This window comes from Crocuta crocuta, unplaced genomic scaffold (assembly GCF_008692635.1).
Source record: "Crocuta crocuta isolate KB4526 unplaced genomic scaffold, BGI_CrCroc_1.0 scaffold179, whole genome shotgun sequence".
Lineage (NCBI taxonomy): Eukaryota > Metazoa > Chordata > Mammalia > Carnivora > Hyaenidae > Crocuta > Crocuta crocuta.
Window position 1 is genome coordinate 11,224,541 of NW_027551568.1, and position 20,869 is coordinate 11,245,409.

The 20,869-nt window shown below is 42.5% G+C and overlaps 1 protein-coding gene and 1 long non-coding RNA gene across 5 annotated transcripts in view; one reads left to right on the top strand and one right to left on the bottom strand.

The window, feature by feature from the left end:
• CC2D2A (coiled-coil and C2 domain containing 2A) overlaps positions 1 to 20,869 on the top strand; it is a 132,686-nt gene that overhangs the window by 50,732 nt on the left and 61,085 nt on the right. For all 4 annotated transcript variants that reach the window (XM_077750425.1, XM_077750428.1, XM_077750426.1 and 1 more), the window contains 6 exons: positions 1,072 to 1,203; positions 7,616 to 7,825; positions 8,781 to 8,887; positions 13,281 to 13,421; positions 17,098 to 17,254; positions 17,866 to 18,104. In XM_077750425.1, coding sequence (XP_077606551.1) covers positions 1,072 to 1,203; positions 7,616 to 7,825; positions 8,781 to 8,887; positions 13,281 to 13,421; positions 17,098 to 17,254; positions 17,866 to 18,104 — 986 coding nt within the window. The remainder of the gene's footprint in view (positions 1 to 1,071; positions 1,204 to 7,615; positions 7,826 to 8,780; positions 8,888 to 13,280; positions 13,422 to 17,097; positions 17,255 to 17,865; positions 18,105 to 20,869) is intronic.
• Positions 10,589 to 11,296, bottom strand: LOC144220263 (uncharacterized). Its single transcript, XR_013331669.1, has 2 exons — positions 11,232 to 11,296; positions 10,589 to 10,971 (listed from the first exon to the last, which is right to left on the bottom strand). It is a non-coding gene; the product is annotated as an uncharacterized LOC144220263 (long non-coding RNA).

A 20,869-nucleotide genomic window follows, 5' to 3' on the forward strand; every position in this document is an offset into this window, starting at 1 on the left:
TACCCCCCCCTGCTCCCCCTCTCATCTCTGTCCTCCCTGTAGCCCATGGACAACTGCAGCTGCTTCTTCCTATGGGGACAGTCACATCATGCTCATTTTCTCCTGTCTACAGACAGTGGTTCAATTTCTTTATTTTTTATTTTTGCCTCTCAGTACGTTTGGCGACCCTCAAACCATACCACCTCTCTCCTGCTCAAAACCCATCTTCTGCGGGCTGGGCTTGGGATTCTCCTGCTGAGTCAGATGTTGACCATCTTTTTGCAATTCACAGAAATGCTTAACCATCCGCAGATAGAATGTTTTCCATTGTTTTGCTCCTATGGTTTTTTCCTTCCATTTTTTAATGCATAGAAAATACATATTTTTCTGAAGCACTCCTGTAAGGTTTTTGTTAACACATTTTTGGAGGGGAGTGAGGACTATATCTTAAGTCAGTTGTGGGGGGTGTTAGTGAAGACTCGGTTGCTAATCGAAATGAAGCTTTTATTTTTTTATTTAAAAAATTGTTTCTGTTTATTTATTTTTGAGAGAGAGAGCAAGGGAGGGGCAGAGAGAGAGGGGGACACAGAATCCAAAGCAGGCTCCAGGCCCTGAGCTGTCAGCCCAGAGCCTGACAGGCCTTGAACCCACGAACCATGAGATCATGACCTGAGCCAAAGGTGACACTCAACCAACCAAGCCACCCAGGCGCCCCCAAAATCAGGCTTTTAAAGATCTATTGGGACAAGAGAAGGTGCATGAAATGTGTGTGTTGACCCAGAATTTTCTTGCAAATGTTGTTTCTTTTGTAAACCATTTTCTGTCCAGTTAGAAGAAAATGTTGGGGTGCTTGGGTGGCTCAGTCGGTTAAGCGTCCGACTTTGGCTCAGGTCATGATTTCACGGCCTGTGAGTTGGAGCTTCATGCTGGGCTCTGTGCTGACAGCTCAGAGCCTGGAGCCTGCTTCAGATTCTGTGTCTCCCTCTCTCTCTGCCCCTCCCCTGCTCGCTCACTCTCTCTCTCAAAAATAAATAAACATTAAAAGAAAAGAAGAAGAGGAAAATGTTGTTCATCCCTCTGCTTGCTCTGCAGGGAGGAAGGTGGTTTGGAGACGATGGGGGGATCCTAGCACTGCCAAACCCCATCAAGCTGTTCCCTTCAAGACCACCAGTGTTGACACAGGGGCAAGACATTAAGGCGGAGCTTGAAACGTTGTATAAGAAGGTAAGCCCATCTCCCCCCCTCCTTTTTTTTTAAGTTTATTTTGAGAGAGAGAGAGAGAGGGCAAGCGCGAGTGGGAGAGGGGCAGAGAAAGGGAGACAGAACCCCAAGCACGGTCTGCACTGTCAGTTCAGAGCCCAACACCGGACTCGATCTCACGAACCCCTGAGATCCCGACCTGAGTCGAGATAAGAGTCAGACACTTAACGGACTGAGCCACCCAGGCGCATCCACCTCCCCACTTTTAATTCATGGATGTGCTTGAAAGTGCTTTGTTCCTTGGGCAGCCTAGAGTGTTAAATTCATAACATTCTACTTTGGTTGTTTCTTTCTCTACATCACACATACAGAACAAACAGCAGGCGTGTCGTGTAAGAGCAAGCCTACTATGTTAACCCACTTCCTTCTCAAACAAGGAATGAGTTCCCAGGTAGGAATGGCTAAGCCAGTGACTTTATTTGCATATCCAGGTTAGCTGGCCTTGTTTTTCTTTTTTTCTCTGCCATCTCACATATGCTGCAGCATTATTTCCCATCCACTGTCTCTTTATTATATAACTGAAGGTTTTCTATCCTTGCAAATCTGTTTTACTGTGTCTTCGTAAGGTCAAGTACCAAGCTACTTGACTTGAGTCCCGGCACTAACAGTCAGAGGGCAAGCTTGGCCCTTAATTTCTCTGTGTCACAATTTCTTCATCTGTAGAACGGACATAAAAATAGTGACTACCTCTAAGACGATTGTGCAGATTCATTAAGACAGTATATTCGAGCGCTTGGAACAGAGCTCAGGGAGTGCTGGCTAGTGTTAAACAGAGTTACCTGCCTAAGTGTTTAATTATATTGCTCTTGCTTTCCTGAACTGCTGAGCAAAGATCACCACCTTCAGAAACCCTTCAAGACCATATATTATATTTGTGATATTTCACCATGGATAAAGTGAAATAAAATGAGGGGATTTAATGATCATTCTGTAAAGCAGGACACAGGTGCAAGTCAGGGCATCTGTGCTGTCCTACTAACGACTACTTTGTGACTTTGGGAGGGTCCCATTTTTCCTTAATTAAGAAAATAGAAACAAGGATAATAATCTTGTCTACCTCAGAGGATTATTGTGAGTATTAAGATAATGTAACTGTATGCTCTTTTAAAATTTTTTTAGCATTTATTTCTTTTTGAGAGACAGAGTGTGAGTGGGGGAAGCGCAGAGAAAGAGGGAGACACAGAATCTGAAGCAGGCGCCAGGCTCTGAGCTGTCAGCAAACAGCCCAATGCGGAACTCGAACCCATGAACTGCAAGATCATAACCTGACCCAAAGTCAGATACTCAACCAACTGAGCCACCCAGGCGTCCCTGCCCTTTATTTAAAATTGTGAATTTCTGGAGCACCTGAATGGCTCATTCCGTTAAGTGTCTGACTCTTGATTTTGGCTCAGGTCGTGATCTCACAGTTCGTGAGCTCAAGCCCTGCACTGAGCTCTGTACTGACAACTTAGAGCTTGCTTGGGACTCTCTCTTTCCCTCTTTCTGTGCCCCTCCTCCCTCCTCTCTCTCTCACTAAAATATAAATAAATCAACATTTTTAAAAAATAAAGACAAAATAAAATGTGAACTTCTATAAAATATTGTTATTACAGACAAGTATTAATGGGTGGCTACTTTGTGCAGAAATGTGATCATGGAAGTAAATTTGCAAAACAAGCATAAATCCAAGTCATAGTCCATGAGGGATGTGTCATTATTTGTTTACATGACAGACCTGTGATCTAATGAGTGATCAAGATAGCCCTCCCCTTATGTATTACTCCCCAGTAATATGTCAGTCTCCCTTCACCATTCCATCCATTTCAGCAGGGCACACTGAGGCTCTAAGTTATGGGTTACAATGAGAAAATAGAAGAGTCAGTACTATAGACAGTAGTGTATGAAGAGAGCCAATTAATCTTGTCTGTCTCTTTAGAAATTGTGAGCTAGTTGGGAATGGCACAGGGGTCAGAGAAGGATGCAGAGACCAGTTGCACTATGGGAAAAAGTGGACAGTGGAATGTCACTGGAACTCAAGACAGATGGGTTTCCTGCTTCATCACCCATGAATTATGTCCCCACCTAGACACAAGCCTGGTGAGTTCACCATGCGGACAGCTGAGGAGAACATTTGAGTTCAGTAAGCGGGCTCTCAGGACAGAGCTAACAAGGGACAGCAGAGAACCCAGACCAACGACTCTTGGGTTCCAGCTGACTATCCAGTCACATTATTTCTTCTCTCTGGGGAAGAAGCCATGAGGAAGGACGGTGGGGAGAAGCAAGGTGGCTTCTTCCCAATATCTGTGAGATGGGAGATCTTCCCGTGCTGTGTGCAAAAACGGGGAAGTAGAGAAAGAGAATTGTCCCACTAAGAGGGGCTGATCGTCCAGCATCATAGAGCCTAAGATGTTAGAGAAGGGAGAGATCCAAAGGGACTGGAGGCTCCCAAGGTCATTTCTTAGAGGGTCAGGCTTTGAACATGGCGAAGTGTGAAGGATGTGTTGAAGTGTGTGAGAAGGTAGCAGAAGGGTTTAAATTAGAGGGAGGAGATATTACACCCCCTCAGCGATCTCCCATTACATGTTATCTGTTAAGTTCACTGTTGAATTGTATATCTCATTCTTTTTTGTGAATGTCATTGTGGAAACTTCCAATGATTCAAAACATCATGCATTTCTTTCTGAATTAATATTTTCATAATTTTATTTACTTACTAACTTTTACCTTTCCCTACATTTATTCAGATCTGTCCAATGCCAAAGCCCACTGTTCCATGTAATAGACTTGCCTTTAAGAAAAAACGTCAAATGCATACGGTCTATTTTTTTAGTCCAAGTCCAAATATACCTTCCATCTGGGAGTTTTGACATGATGCTCAAGCAGAGGAGATGAATGGGCAAAAATGGCTTCATTGATAGGTTATTAATGCATCTTCTCTCTCCTTCACCAACTCCTCTGAATGTGACCCAAGGGCAAAGACATTTTTCTTCTTCTTTTAACCCTAGCACTGAGCAGGAGGCTGGCACACAGAGATGCCTCAATCAAAGTACAAACTGAATATTATTAAAATGATTCTGCTGAAATGATTGTATCTAGAATAGACTCCCTCCTTATTTCTTTCCTCAGCTGTCTCTCTTGCAGATCGGTAGCTGGCTTAACCTTGGCACCCAAGTTATGGAAAATCAAGTCAGTGCGCAGGGTTGGGAGTTGACAGTTCCTTTGGCCATTAATGGGGCCTTGGTGAATTTCTGCCTCAAGGTCTCGGGCTCGATGCTGACTGACCCAGCAGGACTGACCAAATCCACCCCCTGTTAATATTTGGTAAAAATGTAATATTCTACTGTTCCTAAATTAAGACCTTTGTTAGAGACCATTAAATATAGATTAATACTAGAAGCACCTACTGGTTCAGTCCATTAAACATCTGACTCTGGATTTCGGCTCAGGTCATGATCTCACAGTTTGTGACACTGAGCTCCGTGTCAGGCTCTGCACTGACAGTGTGGAGCCTTCTTGGGATTCTCTCCTTCTCTCTCTCCCCCTCCCCTGCTTGCGTGTACTTATATGTGCATACACACTCTCTCTTTCCCTCTCTCTCAAAATAAATAAATGTAAAAGAAAAAGAGTAATACTAAATAAATGAAATAGAGAAATACAAAAAGAGATTCGATATTGTGCAAAGAACAAAATTAAGCGTCAAAGGAGAAAGAATGCAGTTGAATTCCTCTTAAAAAGGAACTACTCCAAAACTAAAAAAAAATAAAAATACCAAGAGGGCATTGCACATATGACATAAACAATATAAAATGCAGTTTGCCTAATCCTGATAGCAAAGTAGGGTTCGGGTTGTTGAAAGCATCCAACAGCTTCCCTCCTCCCTCCCTTCCTCCCTTCTTCCCTCCCTTCCAGCTTCTCTCCCTTCTTCCCACCTTCTCTCCTTCCTCCCTTCCTCCCTTCCCCTACCCTTCCTTCCCTCTTACCTTCCCTCTTTTATTTTTTTTCCATCCTTAACTAAAAGTCCAGTTGTCCTAAACTCAGAGAATATGGAGGTAGCAACATTCAAACATGGCCTTAGCAAAACCACCCCTAGCGTGAGGTGTGGGTAGACAGAAATGTCAAGTGTTATTCTGTGAGGGGCGCCTGGCTGGCTCAGTTGGAAGAGAACATGACTTTTGATCTCGGGGTTGTGAGTTTGAGCCCCATGTTGGCCAGAGTTTACTTAAAAATAAATAAATAAAAGATTCTGGAATTCAAAGTGGGCAGGATGTTTCTGAGGGACATTTGTATAGGAGCCTCCCCTTTGCAAAATTGCTTACCATTTTGAGGGATTTACCATGATTCCAAACTCCTTGTTAATTACCACTTGATAAGATTAGCATTTTCTCCTCGACCATCTTCACCAATGTTTCACAGATGGTCCCCTACTAAGTTATAAACTCTGCATTCACCAGCACTCTTTGGCTGCAAATGACAGAAGCTAATGCAAAACTATCTTAAGCAAAGAGAGAACTTGGTGGCCCACGTAACTGGGAAGGATCTGGAGAGAAATCAGAACATTAAAGGAGGGCTTTTGGGAACCAGGACCTCAAGGATTCCATGATGACAGTCTCTCTCTCTCTGTATCTCTCTTTTCTCTGGTTCTCCTTGAATGTTGACTGGTTTCAATCCCTCCTATGGGAGCCAGACCAGAATTCTCCATGTGTTCAAAGACATGACCCTTGATAATCTAAGCTTAACAATTCTAGGGGAAAGGATCTCATCTCTTCCTCCAAGATTCATATTATCAATTCTAAGGACAAACTGGTCAGTTGTAAGTGTGATGTGTGACCCCCACCTCATGCCCAGAAGATGGGAATGAGAAAGCTTCCCAGGGAAGACCAGAACAATGGTCTGTTGCAGGCTCTGAGCTGGTTTCAGACTCTGTTTCTATTATTTCCCAGGGTAAATATAGAAACTTGTATTTTAATCCCACCAATGATTATTCTTTTTCTGTACAACTTTTAAATTTCTTTCTCCATTGGCATTCACCTCCTCGCTCGCTGAGAACATCGGCTGATAATCCATTTGCATCACTCCTGATAGTTTTAGGTTTTGGTTTTCAATTGCAAAGGGAAGAATCAAATCAATTTCAAAATTAAAACACTATGCCTTATAAATATTATTTATTCTTAGGAGAAATTGTTTCTGCTATGTTTGTGATAGTTCTCAGTATATAGGAAGAGAAAAATATAACCAAAAAGAAAAACAAGAAACCAGGAGTCTTTCTCCTTAGTAGGAAGAGAGTTGGGGTCTTTAGCAGTTAGCTCAATGACTACCAGTAGTCTTAGAAGGTTTTTTTGTGTGTGATTGAGCTGAGCCTAAGGCAGAGACCACCAGCAATCATTGAACATGGGCTAATGGAGATTTGGGGAAGAAGAAATGAAGTACAGTGACCTAGGTAACATTTCAAGCAATGCTACCCACATTAAGAAGAGTACGAGTTAGAACCTGAAAGCCACACCCTGAGTGACCTCATAACTCTGGAACCCTATGGCAAGAGGAAAGATAAAGCAAGAACCAGCAAGAGCAAAGCAATTAGAGAGGAATTTTCTATTACGTCTGCGGAATGATGTTTAATTGTACATGTGTTTGTGAGGCAGAAATTTTTTAATTAATCCTGGTGATCATAAGACACATATTGGCTACATGCAGATTAAAAACTTCTAACACAAATGTGGGTTATAATAGAATACTTTCATCTGAACGGAAGAGAAAAGAAATATGCCTCCATTGTTGCAGTCTAAAGTGTAAGGACATTAATGATCAGAACTAGGGCTTTTATAAGGCAGGTAATATCAGTGGAATATGATCCCAGCAGGCATGGTCTCTTCTCCCTATAAATCCATGGAGACTTGACTCAGCATGTTCTGGTATTCTGGAAGGTACTGAGATACAGTCAATCCATTCTATTCAAGCCTACCATTTGTAAACACATCCCGATTTTACAAGGATACTTTTTTTTTTTTTTAAGTAGACTTCACTCCTAGTGTGAAGCGCAACATGGGCTTTGTATTCACGACCCTGAGATCAAGAGCCTAACCACCCAGGTGGCCCACAGGACACGTTTTTTAAGCCAAAAAAATCTGTCGATCCTCTCATCAAAGACAGACTAAATGTTATTTTATAGGAGAGAACTTCTCATTTTATTAAAATAAATGAAGATTCAATACATTAGTAGTCTGCAAATCTGGGGAGGAGTGGGAAATATCAAATTGAATGGCTAAAAAGAAGTAAACTCATATATTCTCACTAATGGATCCTGGTGTACCCATCTGTTGTCCCACTGCACACCAGAGCATCATCATCCAGTCATTGCTTTAACTGTGGTCCCCCCACACTCTGCTCTCTTTGACAGGCAGTAAAGTATATCCACAGAAGTCAGCACATGATTGGGTCTGGAGACTCCCCAGGAAACTTCCAACTGGACATTGACATTTCAGGGTTAATCTTCACTCATCACCCCTGTTTTAGCCGCGAGCATGTTTTGGCAGCCAAGCTGGCCCAGTTATATGACCAGTACCTGGCAAGACACCAGAGAAACAAGGCAAAATTTCTTACTGACAAGGTACCTTCTTCCATTCTTACTGTCGAAGTGGTTCTTCTGATGAGCCCAAGCAGCAAAGACACCTTCCAGCAGCAGATATTCATGCGCCTCTTTCACACACACACCCTTGACCTAGGATGTGTGATAGATTGTTCTACCCACAGGCAAAAGGAAGGATGTGGCAATGTACATTTAAGGTGTGCACATTTGGTGACACACACTTGGCTTAAAGAGAAAAGTTTGTGCAAACAGTGCAAGTAATCTGACCTCCCAGGAGCGGGCATCAAACAGAAGATATGTGGCTGTGTCTTGGTTGTGTGGCCTCACATACTGAGACCGTTCATGGCTTGGGAACCTCTCTGTCCTCAGAGACATTCTCATTTTTACATGTACTTTTCCATAACATGGTACCCAAACACAGGTCAGTTGTTTCAAATGATGCTCAACGAAATGGATCTCTGACATTTATTTCCAATGTGACACTAATCTGATGGGATTTTCTTGGGTAATTTTGACTATGGGCAACTTTCCTCCCATACCCTGACTTTAAACCTACTTCCCAAATAAGAGATATCTCCACAATACCTCCTTTTATGAGTCTATGATTTTATGATCAGTTCACAAAAATATCACTATATGTCTAGGACCCAGAAAGATCCACCTTTAACCTTGAAAGAAACCTTATTTTTGAGACACACACATGAAAGTAACATTTGTCATGAGCAATTTGATTATCTGGGCTACAGAACAGGGACGGACATACACTGGTTTTTTTATTGCTTTTCTTTTTTAAGAATAGAAGAAACAGCTCTCTGTCAGAGTTCGTTTCGGTGAAAGTGTGGGAACAGCAGACCTGAACATCCCCTCGCAGACTTGCTGGCATCATTTTGTGCTGGAGACGTGGGTGGTTCGGGGCATGTAATTTGCAATAGGTAATAGAATTTCTAACTCAAAACTTTTATCCATATTTTTTAAGCTCCAAGCTCTAAGAAATGCTGTCCAGACAGGACTTAATCCAGCAAAAACTCCCAAGTCTCTTGATACAACCCAAAAAACTATCAACGAGTATAAATCTGAAATTCGGTGAGTAAACTCTGTCGTAACTTCTACTTTCTTCCCTCTTGTTAGATGTGTACTTGTTGAAACATTTTTTCCTTTTGTTTTCGGTTTTTCTGAATGCACTGAATACATGAGAAATTGAACCAAATGAAATAATGAGATATATCCATCATATTAACACCAAAGTTAAAATCCAATAAAAGAATGAGGTTGTAGGTATGGTATTGTGGCTCACGCGCTCCACTGGTGTAAACGAACATTGCTATGGCCACCACTTTAGAGGGGAGCCCGACCACAGGCTAGCAAAGTGTGGAAAGTGCCCACAAGCTGGGACCCAGAAATTCTGGATTTCACAGCATCGTTTACAAAAGTAAGGAACAAGGAATAAACCCATGCCAGAATGAACACGTCTGGTATAGTCTTACACTGAACATCTATAGCACAGTTAAACTGGCTTAGATCTGCATATGCATAAAACAATGTTGAATGAAAACCCCCAGGTGTTAAGAGGATACTCACCGTGTGATATGGCTTATGAACCCTAAAGAATACCCAACACAACACTCGTCTGGAGGCACACCCATGTGTGGTACACTCGGACAGAAAAGATACAGGTGCCGGTTGCTTCCTCGAGGGAGGGAGAGAAGGGAAAGAAATTCAAGAGGTCTTCCCCTGTAACTATAACATTTGAGCCAAAAAAAATATCCCTGAGTAAATATACAAAATGTGAACGCATGTCCTATTATTTATGACACTTTTCTATTTCTTGGCATTTTTCAAAATTAAAATTCAAAAATTAAAGCCCTGATTGCTGTCAAATAAGACGGAACTACGTAACGTAGAAGGGGACTATCTTCTGGAGTCCCATCCCTCAGGGAAAATCACAGTAACAGATTTTTGCTAGTTCTTCCACATGTACATACACATGTACATACTCATGCACACATACACACGATGTGTTCATGTGTTTGTATTTTTTTTAAGGGACCATTGCACGTACCATCTCACAACTTGATTTTCTATGCAAAATGCATCTCAGACCTTTTCCTATTGCAGAACATCTTGGTCTGTATCGTTTTTTAAAGGCTGACCTCATATAAATGCTATGTCCCCTACCGAAAGGCATTTGTATGATTCCTATTTTTTATATTGAAACTGTACTCTAATTGACATTCCTGTGTGTATATATTTATGTACCTGTACATTTCCACAAGATAAGTTCTTAGAACAGGAATTAATAAATCAAGGACTTTAAATGCATACTTTTCTTTTTACAGTCGAGCCTTGAGTTAGAAATTCTTCCAGCAAAGTGGAAATCAGTGATGTTGAGATACTGTCATTGTAAAAGTATGAAGAGTATGTTTTAAAATGAAAATTCTTGGGGTGCCTGGATGGCTCAGTTGGTTAAGTGTCCAACTCTTGATTTCAGCTCAGGTCATGATTTCGCTATTCATGAGTTCAAGCCCTGAATTTGGGCTCTGCACCGTCAGTACAGAGCTTACCTGGGTTTTCTCTCTCTCTCTCTCTCTCTCTCTCTGCCCCTCCCCTGCTCGCACTGTCTCTCTCTCTCTCTCAAAATAAATAAACTTTAAAAAAATAAAATGAAATGAAAAGTCTTATTTATCCTAAAACAAAAAGCCCACATTGCAGCCTCCTTGTGAAAATAATTTTTGGTCTAGCATACATTGGTAAGGAAAGGGACCAAAAGCTGTTGGGGATACAGGAGGGGTTTTATATGGACTTGTATTTATTAATCAGCATTTGAAAGCTGGCAGAACTGTGTGGAAGGTGCACAGACCGAGCCAGGGGCAGACCCAGTGCGGTCCTTCTGCATTTCTGGCCCCGCAAAAGAGGGGGTTTTAGTCTTTTGCTGACGTTTAACTATTGCTAAAACCAATTCAAAGCAGACGGCTTGTTCCTGGATGTCCCCTCTAGTGGACCCCTGGCTCCTGCTGACCTGACCAGTGGCCGGTGAGCTCCCGCCGGGCATTGACCAAGTCATTGGCTGGTGCAGCTCACCTCAGCCAGCACCACGGCAAGCATTTTCCATCTTCTTTTCTGTAAACGGCTTCACGACCGCATTTGCTGGTCCTCTGAGCCGGAACCAGCTGTACAAGGAAGGAAGCATGGTGTTGGTGTAAGACAGGGAGACACTGTATTTCACTCTCTCTACTGGATCTTAACCCTCAGACCTACTCAGACATGAACAAATAAAAATTCTATGACCCTACAGCCCCATCTGGCTACCGCTTTCTTTCTGTATTTCCCTTCACAGCCAAGCTTGTGGAAAACACCAACCATTCTTGCTGCTCGGCTCCCTCCCCCCTCCCATCCTGTTCACTGATCTCCTGCTCGTTCACCCACTCACCTTTCCTGTGAGGCGGATCTGGCCACAGTTCCTGGGGACCTCTGCCTTGCCAAGCCCTTCCTGCCACCTGGCTTCTTGACAGCAAGGGGCCTTGTCATCAGAGGGGTCTATTGTGACGTATTTCTTCCCTTCTCCTCCCTACATCACCCTCTTTGATGTCCGCACCCCTTTCTTGCTGCTTGTCATTCCCACCATCCTGCATCTGTCATCTTTCTCTGCCCAGCTTCGAAACGTTCTAAGTCCCCCCCAGGGCTTTTCTTTTTCCTTTCTTTATTAATCTGCATTTCCTCCTGAGGTGATCCAGTCCCGTGGTTGGAAAGATCATCCAGAGAGGCCAGTGAACTCCCAGAGTTACACCTCAGGGCTGATACCCTCTTCCCCTCTCCAGACCCCATCTGCACCAGGTTTCAGAAAAGTGTTACCTGACTCCCTGGGAAAAACTGCCTTTGCCTTTTCCTCCAGAGCCCTGACCACAATTGGTCATTAAATATTCTTTTGTGATGCTTTGCCTCTGTAGCTCTGATGTCAAGTTTTTCTTGGTAAGAGTTTGTTTTTAGCATTTCTGAGAACTATTTTGTCAGGTACTAAAAAAGGGAATATAAAATATGTTAGAAAGCTTCAAGGTGTCATAGAATTCAGTAAGATATTTTTATACCACAGTTTTTAAAAAGGAGGCCAGGGAGGTAGCAGCTGAGGGCACAAGAGAACAGACCACTTGATAGTGACCAGTAACACTTGCGGGCCACTTATCAGATGTCGGGCACAGTTCTAGCATTAACACTTACTCTTCTCAACAACCCTGTGAAGTAGATTCTGTTAGCACCGCTAGCTTACAGATGAGGCAGGGACAAGTTAAATTGTTTGCTAGGTCAGCTCACAGATGAGAGACCCAGGATCTCAACCTACAGAGTGAAGATCCAACATCTATGCCCGTAACCACATGCTTCACTGCTTCTCAAGAAGAAGGTTTGTTAGTTCACTGCTTTCTTGTTTCTGTGAAGTCTTCAGAGAATCCCGAATCTTGGCCACCCAACCACTAACTGGCTGTCGTCTTCCGCCATCTTCTTCTTCCAGAGCCAACAGTCGAATAATTAGGAACGTAGACCTCTGTGCTTCTCTGTACCACCTCCACAGACTGAGTCATCACAAGTACAACCTCCAGACTTACGCCTTCCTCTAGAGGTCAGGAGGTGCTAATTCATGAGACCCTGCCTCCATAGTTTCCCATGGCACTCTCTTAGGCAAAACTCACCTTGTTGTAATTGTTTATCTATGTGTATGACTCCTGAGCTAAATTGTAAATTCCTTGAGGACAGAGACACCTCCAATCTTAGGCATTCCCAAATCTCCTGGAATGACACCTGCTACTTGTTCAAGAAAAGAAAAATTGTCTAGTTAACTAGTTGATTAATAGTATAATAGAGTACATTTGGGTTCTGGATTTGACTATCATTCATAGAAAGGGCTTAAAGTAAGGCATCAGATAACTTCCAAACACTCTAAATAATGAGAATAAAAATGAAAGCATTTCCAACTGATGTCTCTTCAAATCAAACTAGAAATATTGTTAATCTAGTTAACACTGAAGACTCATGAAGGCAGGCAGTGCGCAACTTTACTTCTCCTAAATGTAGAACTTGTGGCTTGTGTTAACAGAGACAGCTTTTAATGTTTGTTAACTGAGATAGCAACATAGTTTCCTATGTCTACAATAATTTAGTACATGAGAACTGAGTTTACTGGACCTCTTATTTTTATAACTTCAAAGGTAACTGTTTGTTGAAGGCACATAGTATTAATAAGAAGTTCAGAAGGTGATTTAGTTTAACTGACATCAGATTCACCTAGAGAAAACAAAATCAACCTCTTGAAACATTAGCATCCTATTGTCTTCAAATTTCCATGCATATTTTTGGATTTCTAGTACTTAAAAAGTATTATAGGTATCAAATTAAATATACAATTGCTATAGCATTAATAGTTTCTTTTTTAATTTACATACCCACCTGAATAACGTTTTAATATATATCAACATGTTCTATCTTCTAGGCAAACAAGAAAACTGCGTGATGCTGAACAAGAAAAAGATCGAACATTGCTTAAAGCCATCATAAAAGTTTGGAAGGAGATGAAATCCCTTCGAGAATTTCAGAGGTTTACAAATACACCCTTGAAACTTGTTTTGAGAAAGTAAGCTTTTTTCAAAGATTGTTTTATTGAGGAAATGTGTAAAACATGGATACAGTTTAAAAAGTAATTACAAATAGGGGCATCTGGGTGGCTCAGTCAGTTGACTGTCCAACTCTTGACTTCTGCTAGGGTCATGATCTTACCATCATGGGATCGAACCCCATGTTGGGCTCTGTGCTGAGCGCTAAGCATGAATGCCTGCTTAAGATTCTCTTTCTTCCTCTTCTTCTGTCCATCCCTGCTCACACTCTCATGCTGTCTCTCTCTTTTAAAAAATTAATTATTATGAATAAAGAGTGACAAATAAATAACAATGTAACCACTCCCCAGGTAAAGAAATAGGACATTACAGGTACCTGAGCAGCCCCCAGGTTCTTAACCCCAACTACTTCCCCCTCCATCCCAGAAGTTACCATTTTCCAGACTTTTATGATCGGCATTTCCTTGTGTTTATTTCCAGGTTTTCCATCTACCTGTAATTCCTTTAAAAAATGTAGCTTAATAACACCTGTATTGGATGTATCCACAAATGAAAGTAGGTTGTGTGTACTCTTTTCAGTGTATTCTTTAATACTGTGTGAGATTCAGCTACTTTATAGCTATAGTTTATTTATTTTCTTTGCTTTATATTCATTATATGACTATAACAGTATTTGTTCGTTTTACTGTTAATGGGCATTTGAGTTGATTCTGTTTCTCACTTCTATAGGTACTTTGTACGTGTCTTTTTTTTTTAATATTTTTTATTTATTTCTGTGAGAGAGAGAGAGAGATTGAGAAACAGCGTGAACAGGGGAGGGTCAGAGAGAGAGGGAGACACAGAATCGGAAGCAGGCTCCAGGCTCTGAGCTAGCTGTCAGCACAGAGCCTGACGTGGGGCTCGAACCCACAAACCATGTGATCATGACCTGAGCCAAAGTCGGACGTTTAACCGACTGAGCCACCCAGGCGCCCCTGTACGTGTCTTTTAAGGTACATGTGCCTCAGCCCTCCTGACACATACCCAGAAGTGAAATTGTTGAGTCTTAGGAGATGTGTTTTTCTGATACTCACGTGCTGATTATACTTTTCCAGAGTGGTTGTGCTGATTTGTACTTTGAGCGATGTTCCTTGAGGTCCATATTGCCAGTACCGTCTACGTCACTTGGTCTTGTCAAATCTCACACTTTGCCAGTCTGATGGCATGGCTTAATTTCTCATTTCCCATTCATAAATTGCCCATTTTGATTTCTTCTGTTCAAGGCTTTTGTTGACTTTTGAGCTGAACTGTTTGTCTTTGCATCTTTTTCATAATTGGTAGGAGTTTGGCATCTATCCTGGACATGGGGCCTTTGTTGATGTGCATTGCAGATCGCCTCTCCCACTCTGTACTTGTCTCTTTAGTCTCTTTATTCTTTTTCATGGTAGAAATTCTTCATTTTACACAGATAGAATATATTCATTTTTCCTTTTATGATTGGTGCTTTTTGTATGCTTCTTTAGAAATCATTTCCCTGAGTCAAGTAGATACTCTATTATATGGCCTCTGTACTCTTTATAGTTTTATCTTTCTCATTCATCTTTAGCCCGTTTGGAATAGATCTTTGTGTATGGTGCAAAGAAAGTGTGCTTTGATAACATGTATGCTGCCTCATCCACTAGACTTTCATACATGATTAAAAGTCGAGTTATCACAACAAAACCGTATTCTGTATATTAATTAAGAAACATCTCTGCTGCTGATTTTGGTCCCTTCCTGACTGTTTCTTCAGATTTCTCCTTTTCATGTTGTGCCATACATCAACATGAAAAGTAATAAACACGGGCATTTATCTGATGCTTTGCTTTGAAGACAGTCCTGTTTTAGCCAAAGATAGCTGCAAACTGTGATTTTTTTCGGGTTTCATAAATTTCATAATTTTCATTTTTTCTGTCCCTGGACAGAAACCGTCCAGGGACAAAGACAAGACCATGTTTTAGGAAGGCAGGGATCTGGTCACCGTTGGATGTCTGGTCCCGAACAGACCAGCTGCCACTTGGTATCGGCTGAGTTAATAGTAGCTGGTGAAAAACAGATCCAAGTAGTCTGTCCCATAGAAACCGGGGATGTGTCCCAGAAATTCCAGTGTTTCAGCTTCCAAATTCCATCTTCCAGGCTATCCTTCCCACCCAGAAGCAGAACATAAATATTTACCTAATGCTTTCTCTTCTTTCCTTCAGTTTAAGATAAACTAAAATTTATAGCAAATTTGTTGTTAAGGTCCCCTCCAGGTGACACTTTTGGTGATACTTCACACCCCATTCTCCCATGAGTACCTGCCTCCTACATTTTTTTGGAGTGCCTTCTTTTACACCCTTGATTCACCTAGCCACCTTATGATACAGCATAATTGTTTTCCTGTAAAAGTCATTGGATTTCAACTAGTTTATTTATGCCTCCACATACCAGAGAGCAAGATGAATGGCTCATAATTTATGAGCCAGATTTTCTCTGACGTTTCTAAATTTCCAGTACCGCTGTGTTTCCCAAGTGACTTCTTCAGTAGGATCCTAGAGCTCTAAGAGCCTGTGCCTTAGGCGGCTGTTAATTGCTAAACCACCAGGTCCCATGTGTAAGTCAGCAAGCACGCTACATTAGCAAACCTGTGTGAGCCTTAGGCACCTGAGTAAGTTTACCTAAAAAGGACAGGATCTTTAGAAGTAGAACCCACGGCCCAGAGTGCATTGGTCACTAAGCCCAGGCAATGAGCTGCAAAAATTCCAAAGTGCTAGGCTGGAGGTGTTTGGTGTGACTGTCACCCCCTTCCCAGACAGTCACACTGCTCAGTAACATGCCGCATTTGTTTAATCCCAAGTTGACTCGGCCACAGCACCTTTTTTGGCAGGGATCTCACAGAACTAATGTTCCACTGAGCACACTGTGGAGAACGCTGCTCTGGGCTGGGCGGAGCTCCTGATAAAGTGTCAGCAGAATCATCAAAGAAAAACTCAAATTGTTGATCCAAAGTCAGAATAGTAGTTTTGGGGGCTCGGTAGTAACATAATGAAATGGTTTCTCAGAGACTTGAAGCACAAATAAAATATGTACAACGAAACTCTACCACTACCGGTCAGGACTCTACAGGCACTGACTGTCTGTATGCCACCTGGATCACTTAGCCCTGAGTGGCATTGTTGCTTGGCTGGAAATAGACTGGGCCCATATTCCAGCTCTTCCACTCACCAGTGTGTGTTTTGGGGCACATTACCTAATCTCTCTGTGCCTCAGTCTCCTCATGGGTAAAATGCAGATGATAGTAGTATCAGCCTCACAGGGTGGTGAGCTAACACATACAAAGCTTTTGAAAGAGGGGGGCACCTGGGTGGCTCAGTGTGTTGAGCGTCTGACTTCAGCTCAGGTCATGATCTCACAGTCTGTGGGTTCGAGCCCCGTGTCGGTCTCTGTGCTGACAGCTCAGAGCCTGGAGCCTGCTTCAGATTCTGTGTCTCCCTCTCTCTCTGACCCTCCCCTGCTCACGCTGCCTCTCTCTCTCTCTCTCTCTCTCTCTCGGAAATAATAACATTAAAAATTTTTAAAAAAAGAAAGAAAGAAAGAGGATCTGCTCCATAGCAAGCCCGGCATACAGGTATTTGCTGTTATTATCAGTCTCTTACTGAATTTCAAGAAATAACCAAGGTGCTGTAAATTATCTTAAAGGGAAAAAGTTGACCAGAAAGCAGACGAAGAGGCATACGAAGCAGAAATTCAAGCTGAAATAAGCGAATTGTTGGAAGAACACATGGAAGAGCATGAACAGAAGATGGAAGAATACAGAGCCGCATACCAGCAGTGGAAAGCCTGGAAGAAAGCCCAAGTTTGTCAAGTCACTCAGCCTTGAGCAGGGCTGACCTTAGGGATCAGAGGGGTCTGGGAGGCCACCCCTTGAGGCCTGAGGAGGGAAACTAGACAGGCCGACTGGGGTCCCTTCTGGCTCTGCTCTGTCTCCCGTTGAATGTAAGGTAGTGATGCTTCTAGGCTTCCCCGGAAAATCATATCACTTTGTACACCTAACCCTGCAACATTGAATTCAAGGGCAATAAGTTATAGATCGGGTGCCTTGCAATGCCAGCTCACAGCCTTACTTTGATTTCAAGACGTGTCCTTGGCCTTTAACACCAATATTAATGATCATGTGAATAGCTAATGTTTTTAAGCTCTTTCTGGGTCCCAGGCACTATGCTAAGTGCTTTCCAGGCATTATCTCAGTTCAGCAGCTCTGGGAAGAGTTTACTATGATTGTCCCCATTTTGGAGATGAGAAAACTGAGGCACAGAGAGGTCATGTGGCTTAGTACGCTGCCTGAGTGCACACCGCTGCTTGAGGTGGGGCTGGGTTTACAGCCAGGTCTATCTAGGTCTGAAGACTGTGGTCTTGAATGAAATTCCCAAATTACTGTTTGACATAAGATTGCCTTTTACCCAACAGAGGGCCAAGAAGAAGAAAAAGAAGCAAGAAGTTGAAGAACATCCCGAAGAGGAGATGGAGGAGCCATATCCTGGGGAGGATCCTGTGAAACCGGTCCCCCCGGAGCCCACCGATCGGGCCCTGATGGAGCAGCAAGTGAGGGAGAGGGCAGCCCGGAGCAGGAGAAGACCTGGGGAGCCCATGCTGGTCCCGGAGCTGAGCCTGGCGGGGAGCGTCACACCCAACGAGCAGTGTCCCAGGTGAGCAGATGCTCAGGCCATAAGTGACAGTGACCTGTGGCACACCCTCATGCATGCTCATGCGAGCACTATGGGGAGGGTGCATCCCCTAACTGACACAGTATGATCAGGAGAACTTTGAACTCTGTAATAAGTATCATATGGATTGATCTCTATGAAATTGAAGGTGTTTGTCCATATTTTGGTATTTCAAATGGTTCACCTACCTCAGGTATCCCCGCTGGTCACGCAGGCGTACGCCAAGGGAGGCTGCCTGTAGGAGGCATTCTTCCTAGCCACTGCCCACGTGGCTTTTGATTTAGAGCCTTTATCTGCAGCAGCAATGTGTCTCCTGTCCACTGGCTTGGCACAGACATGCAGGTCTGTCCTTGGCCCTCAGAGGCCAACTTCTCTCTTCGGAGGCCCCAGAAAGCTTCCCAGAGGAATTGTGGCTATCCGCTGTAGCCATCTGAAGCCTATTCTCCAGGTTTACATAGAAATACATTTCTAGTCATCCAATGCCTAAAAGAGAACCAGTCGGAAGCTCCACTTCCCGCACATACATCTATACATACAATAAATTCAAGTCACCCTCAGACATACGTAGGATGTGGGGATTCCTTAGGATGTCCACTTAAGACTTCCTACAACATGCTTAGTTTTAAACTTCTGTGAATGTACCAGTAATGTGTTTTGTAACTGTGGCTTTTTTCTTGTGTCTTCTTAATTTCATACCATTCAGATACTGCATATAAACAAACTATTCCCCAGCAATGAATTAGCTATTTTCAAGCCACAAATAGCATACCATATAATTTTATAATAAACATCCAAAATATGAGATTACATGGAGGGTTTTTTATTACATGTTTTTTTAAAAACATGTAATCACATTTTGGGAAAATTTGGCCTTAATTTGGCAATCTTTTGTCATGAATCTCATTTTCACTGAGAATATATACCTCGGACTTGAGTTTCTGTCTTCAGAGGGATTTGGGACTGTAGACCAGGTTACCCCAAGCCAATGACTATGATCGACCTTCTCATCGAGCCTTCACGTTAGGGTGGCCGTGCAGAAGAATGTGTCTTAAGTCTGGTCGTGGCAAGATGTTGCTGGAACTAAGCCATATAAGAACTCCGAGTAGAGTCTTTGGGTGTCTTTAATATTTCCTGAAATTTGGTGTTAAATTCCGTTATAGAAAAAATAAAACAAAACAAAAACAGTTGACAAAAAGAAAAACAGTTGAAGTCAGTTGAGCAATTTCATGTCTGGGATGGGCCTAAATTACAGAGATGTAAAAAGTTAAAGCTACCACCCAATTGAATGGATACAGGACTTCTATTTGGGATGCTAAAAGCGTTCTGGAGGATCGTGGCAATGATTGCATATTAGGAATATGTTTGATGTCACTGAACTGGTCACTCAAAAAGAGTTAAAATGAGGGGCGCCTGTGTGGCTTAGTTGGTTAAGCGTCCGACTTTCGCTTGGGTCATGATCTCGCAGTTCGTGCGTTCGAGCCCCGCGTCGGGCTCTGTGCTGACTGCCAGCTCGGAGCCTGGAGCCTGTTTCAGCCTGTGACTCCCTCTCTCTCTGACCCTCCCCTGCTCACGCTGTCTCTCTCTCTCTCTCCTAAAAAAATAAATAAAACATTAAAAAAAAAAAGAGTTAAAATGATAAGTGTTATGTTGTGTATGTCTCACTAATTTTTTTTTTTAATTTATTTATGTATTTGGAGAGTGAGAGCAAGAACACAAGTGGGTGAGGGGCAGGGAGAAGGGGAAGCAGAATCCCAAGCAGGCTCCACACCATCAACACAGAGCCGGATGCGGGGCTCAAACACGCAACTGCGAGATCATGTCTTGAGCCAAGATCAAGAATCCTATACTTAATCGACTATGCCACCCAGGTGCCCCTCACTGCAATTCAGAAAAAGACTTTACCACCAAAAATCCCTGAGTGCATTTCGGATTTGATTTTATTTTCTAAGCTTCCCCTGTTCTTACCAAGCTTAAGTTGCTATTGACCTAACCAATAACTGGCTCTTTGGGTGGACATCTCTGCAAATATGCACAGTAAAATTAGAGACTATTCTTGGAGGTTTTGATTTTTGTTAGCTTCCTGGCTATAAGAGTGATATGCGTGCCAGGACACCTTTTTTTTTTTTTTTTTTCAACTCAAAAAGCCTTTCAAAAAAAGGAACAGTTCTTGGGGCACCTGAGTGGCTCTGTCAGTTAAGTGTCCGACTTTGGCTCAGGTCATGATCTCACAGTTCGTGGGTTTGAGCCCCGCATTGGGCTCTGTGCTGACAGCTAGCTCAGAGCCGGGAGCCTGCTTCAGATTCTGGGTCTCCCTCTATCTCTGACCCTCCCCTGCTCACACTATGTCTCTCTCTCTCTCTCTCTCAGAAATAAATAAAACATTTTAAAAAAAAAAGAATGGTGCTTAATCCCCTGCATCCAGTTGTACTCACCGTCAGAAAGTGTTAAGAAAAGCCTGAATCCTGGAGAAGCAGATTTGACCCATTACAATATGCTATTAAATTTTTTTAGTCTGATTTAGTCTTTTTTTTTTTTTTTAACTTGATCCAGCAACATAACTTTCTGGAAATTTTTGTTTAGATTGTATAGTTAATATATACTATAATATTGGTTTCAGGATTAGAATTTAGTGATTCATCACTTACATATAACATCCAATGCTCATCACAAGTACCCTCCTTAATGCCCAGTGCCCATCTAGCCCATCCCCCCACTTCTGGCCATCAACGCTCAGTTTGTTCTCTATC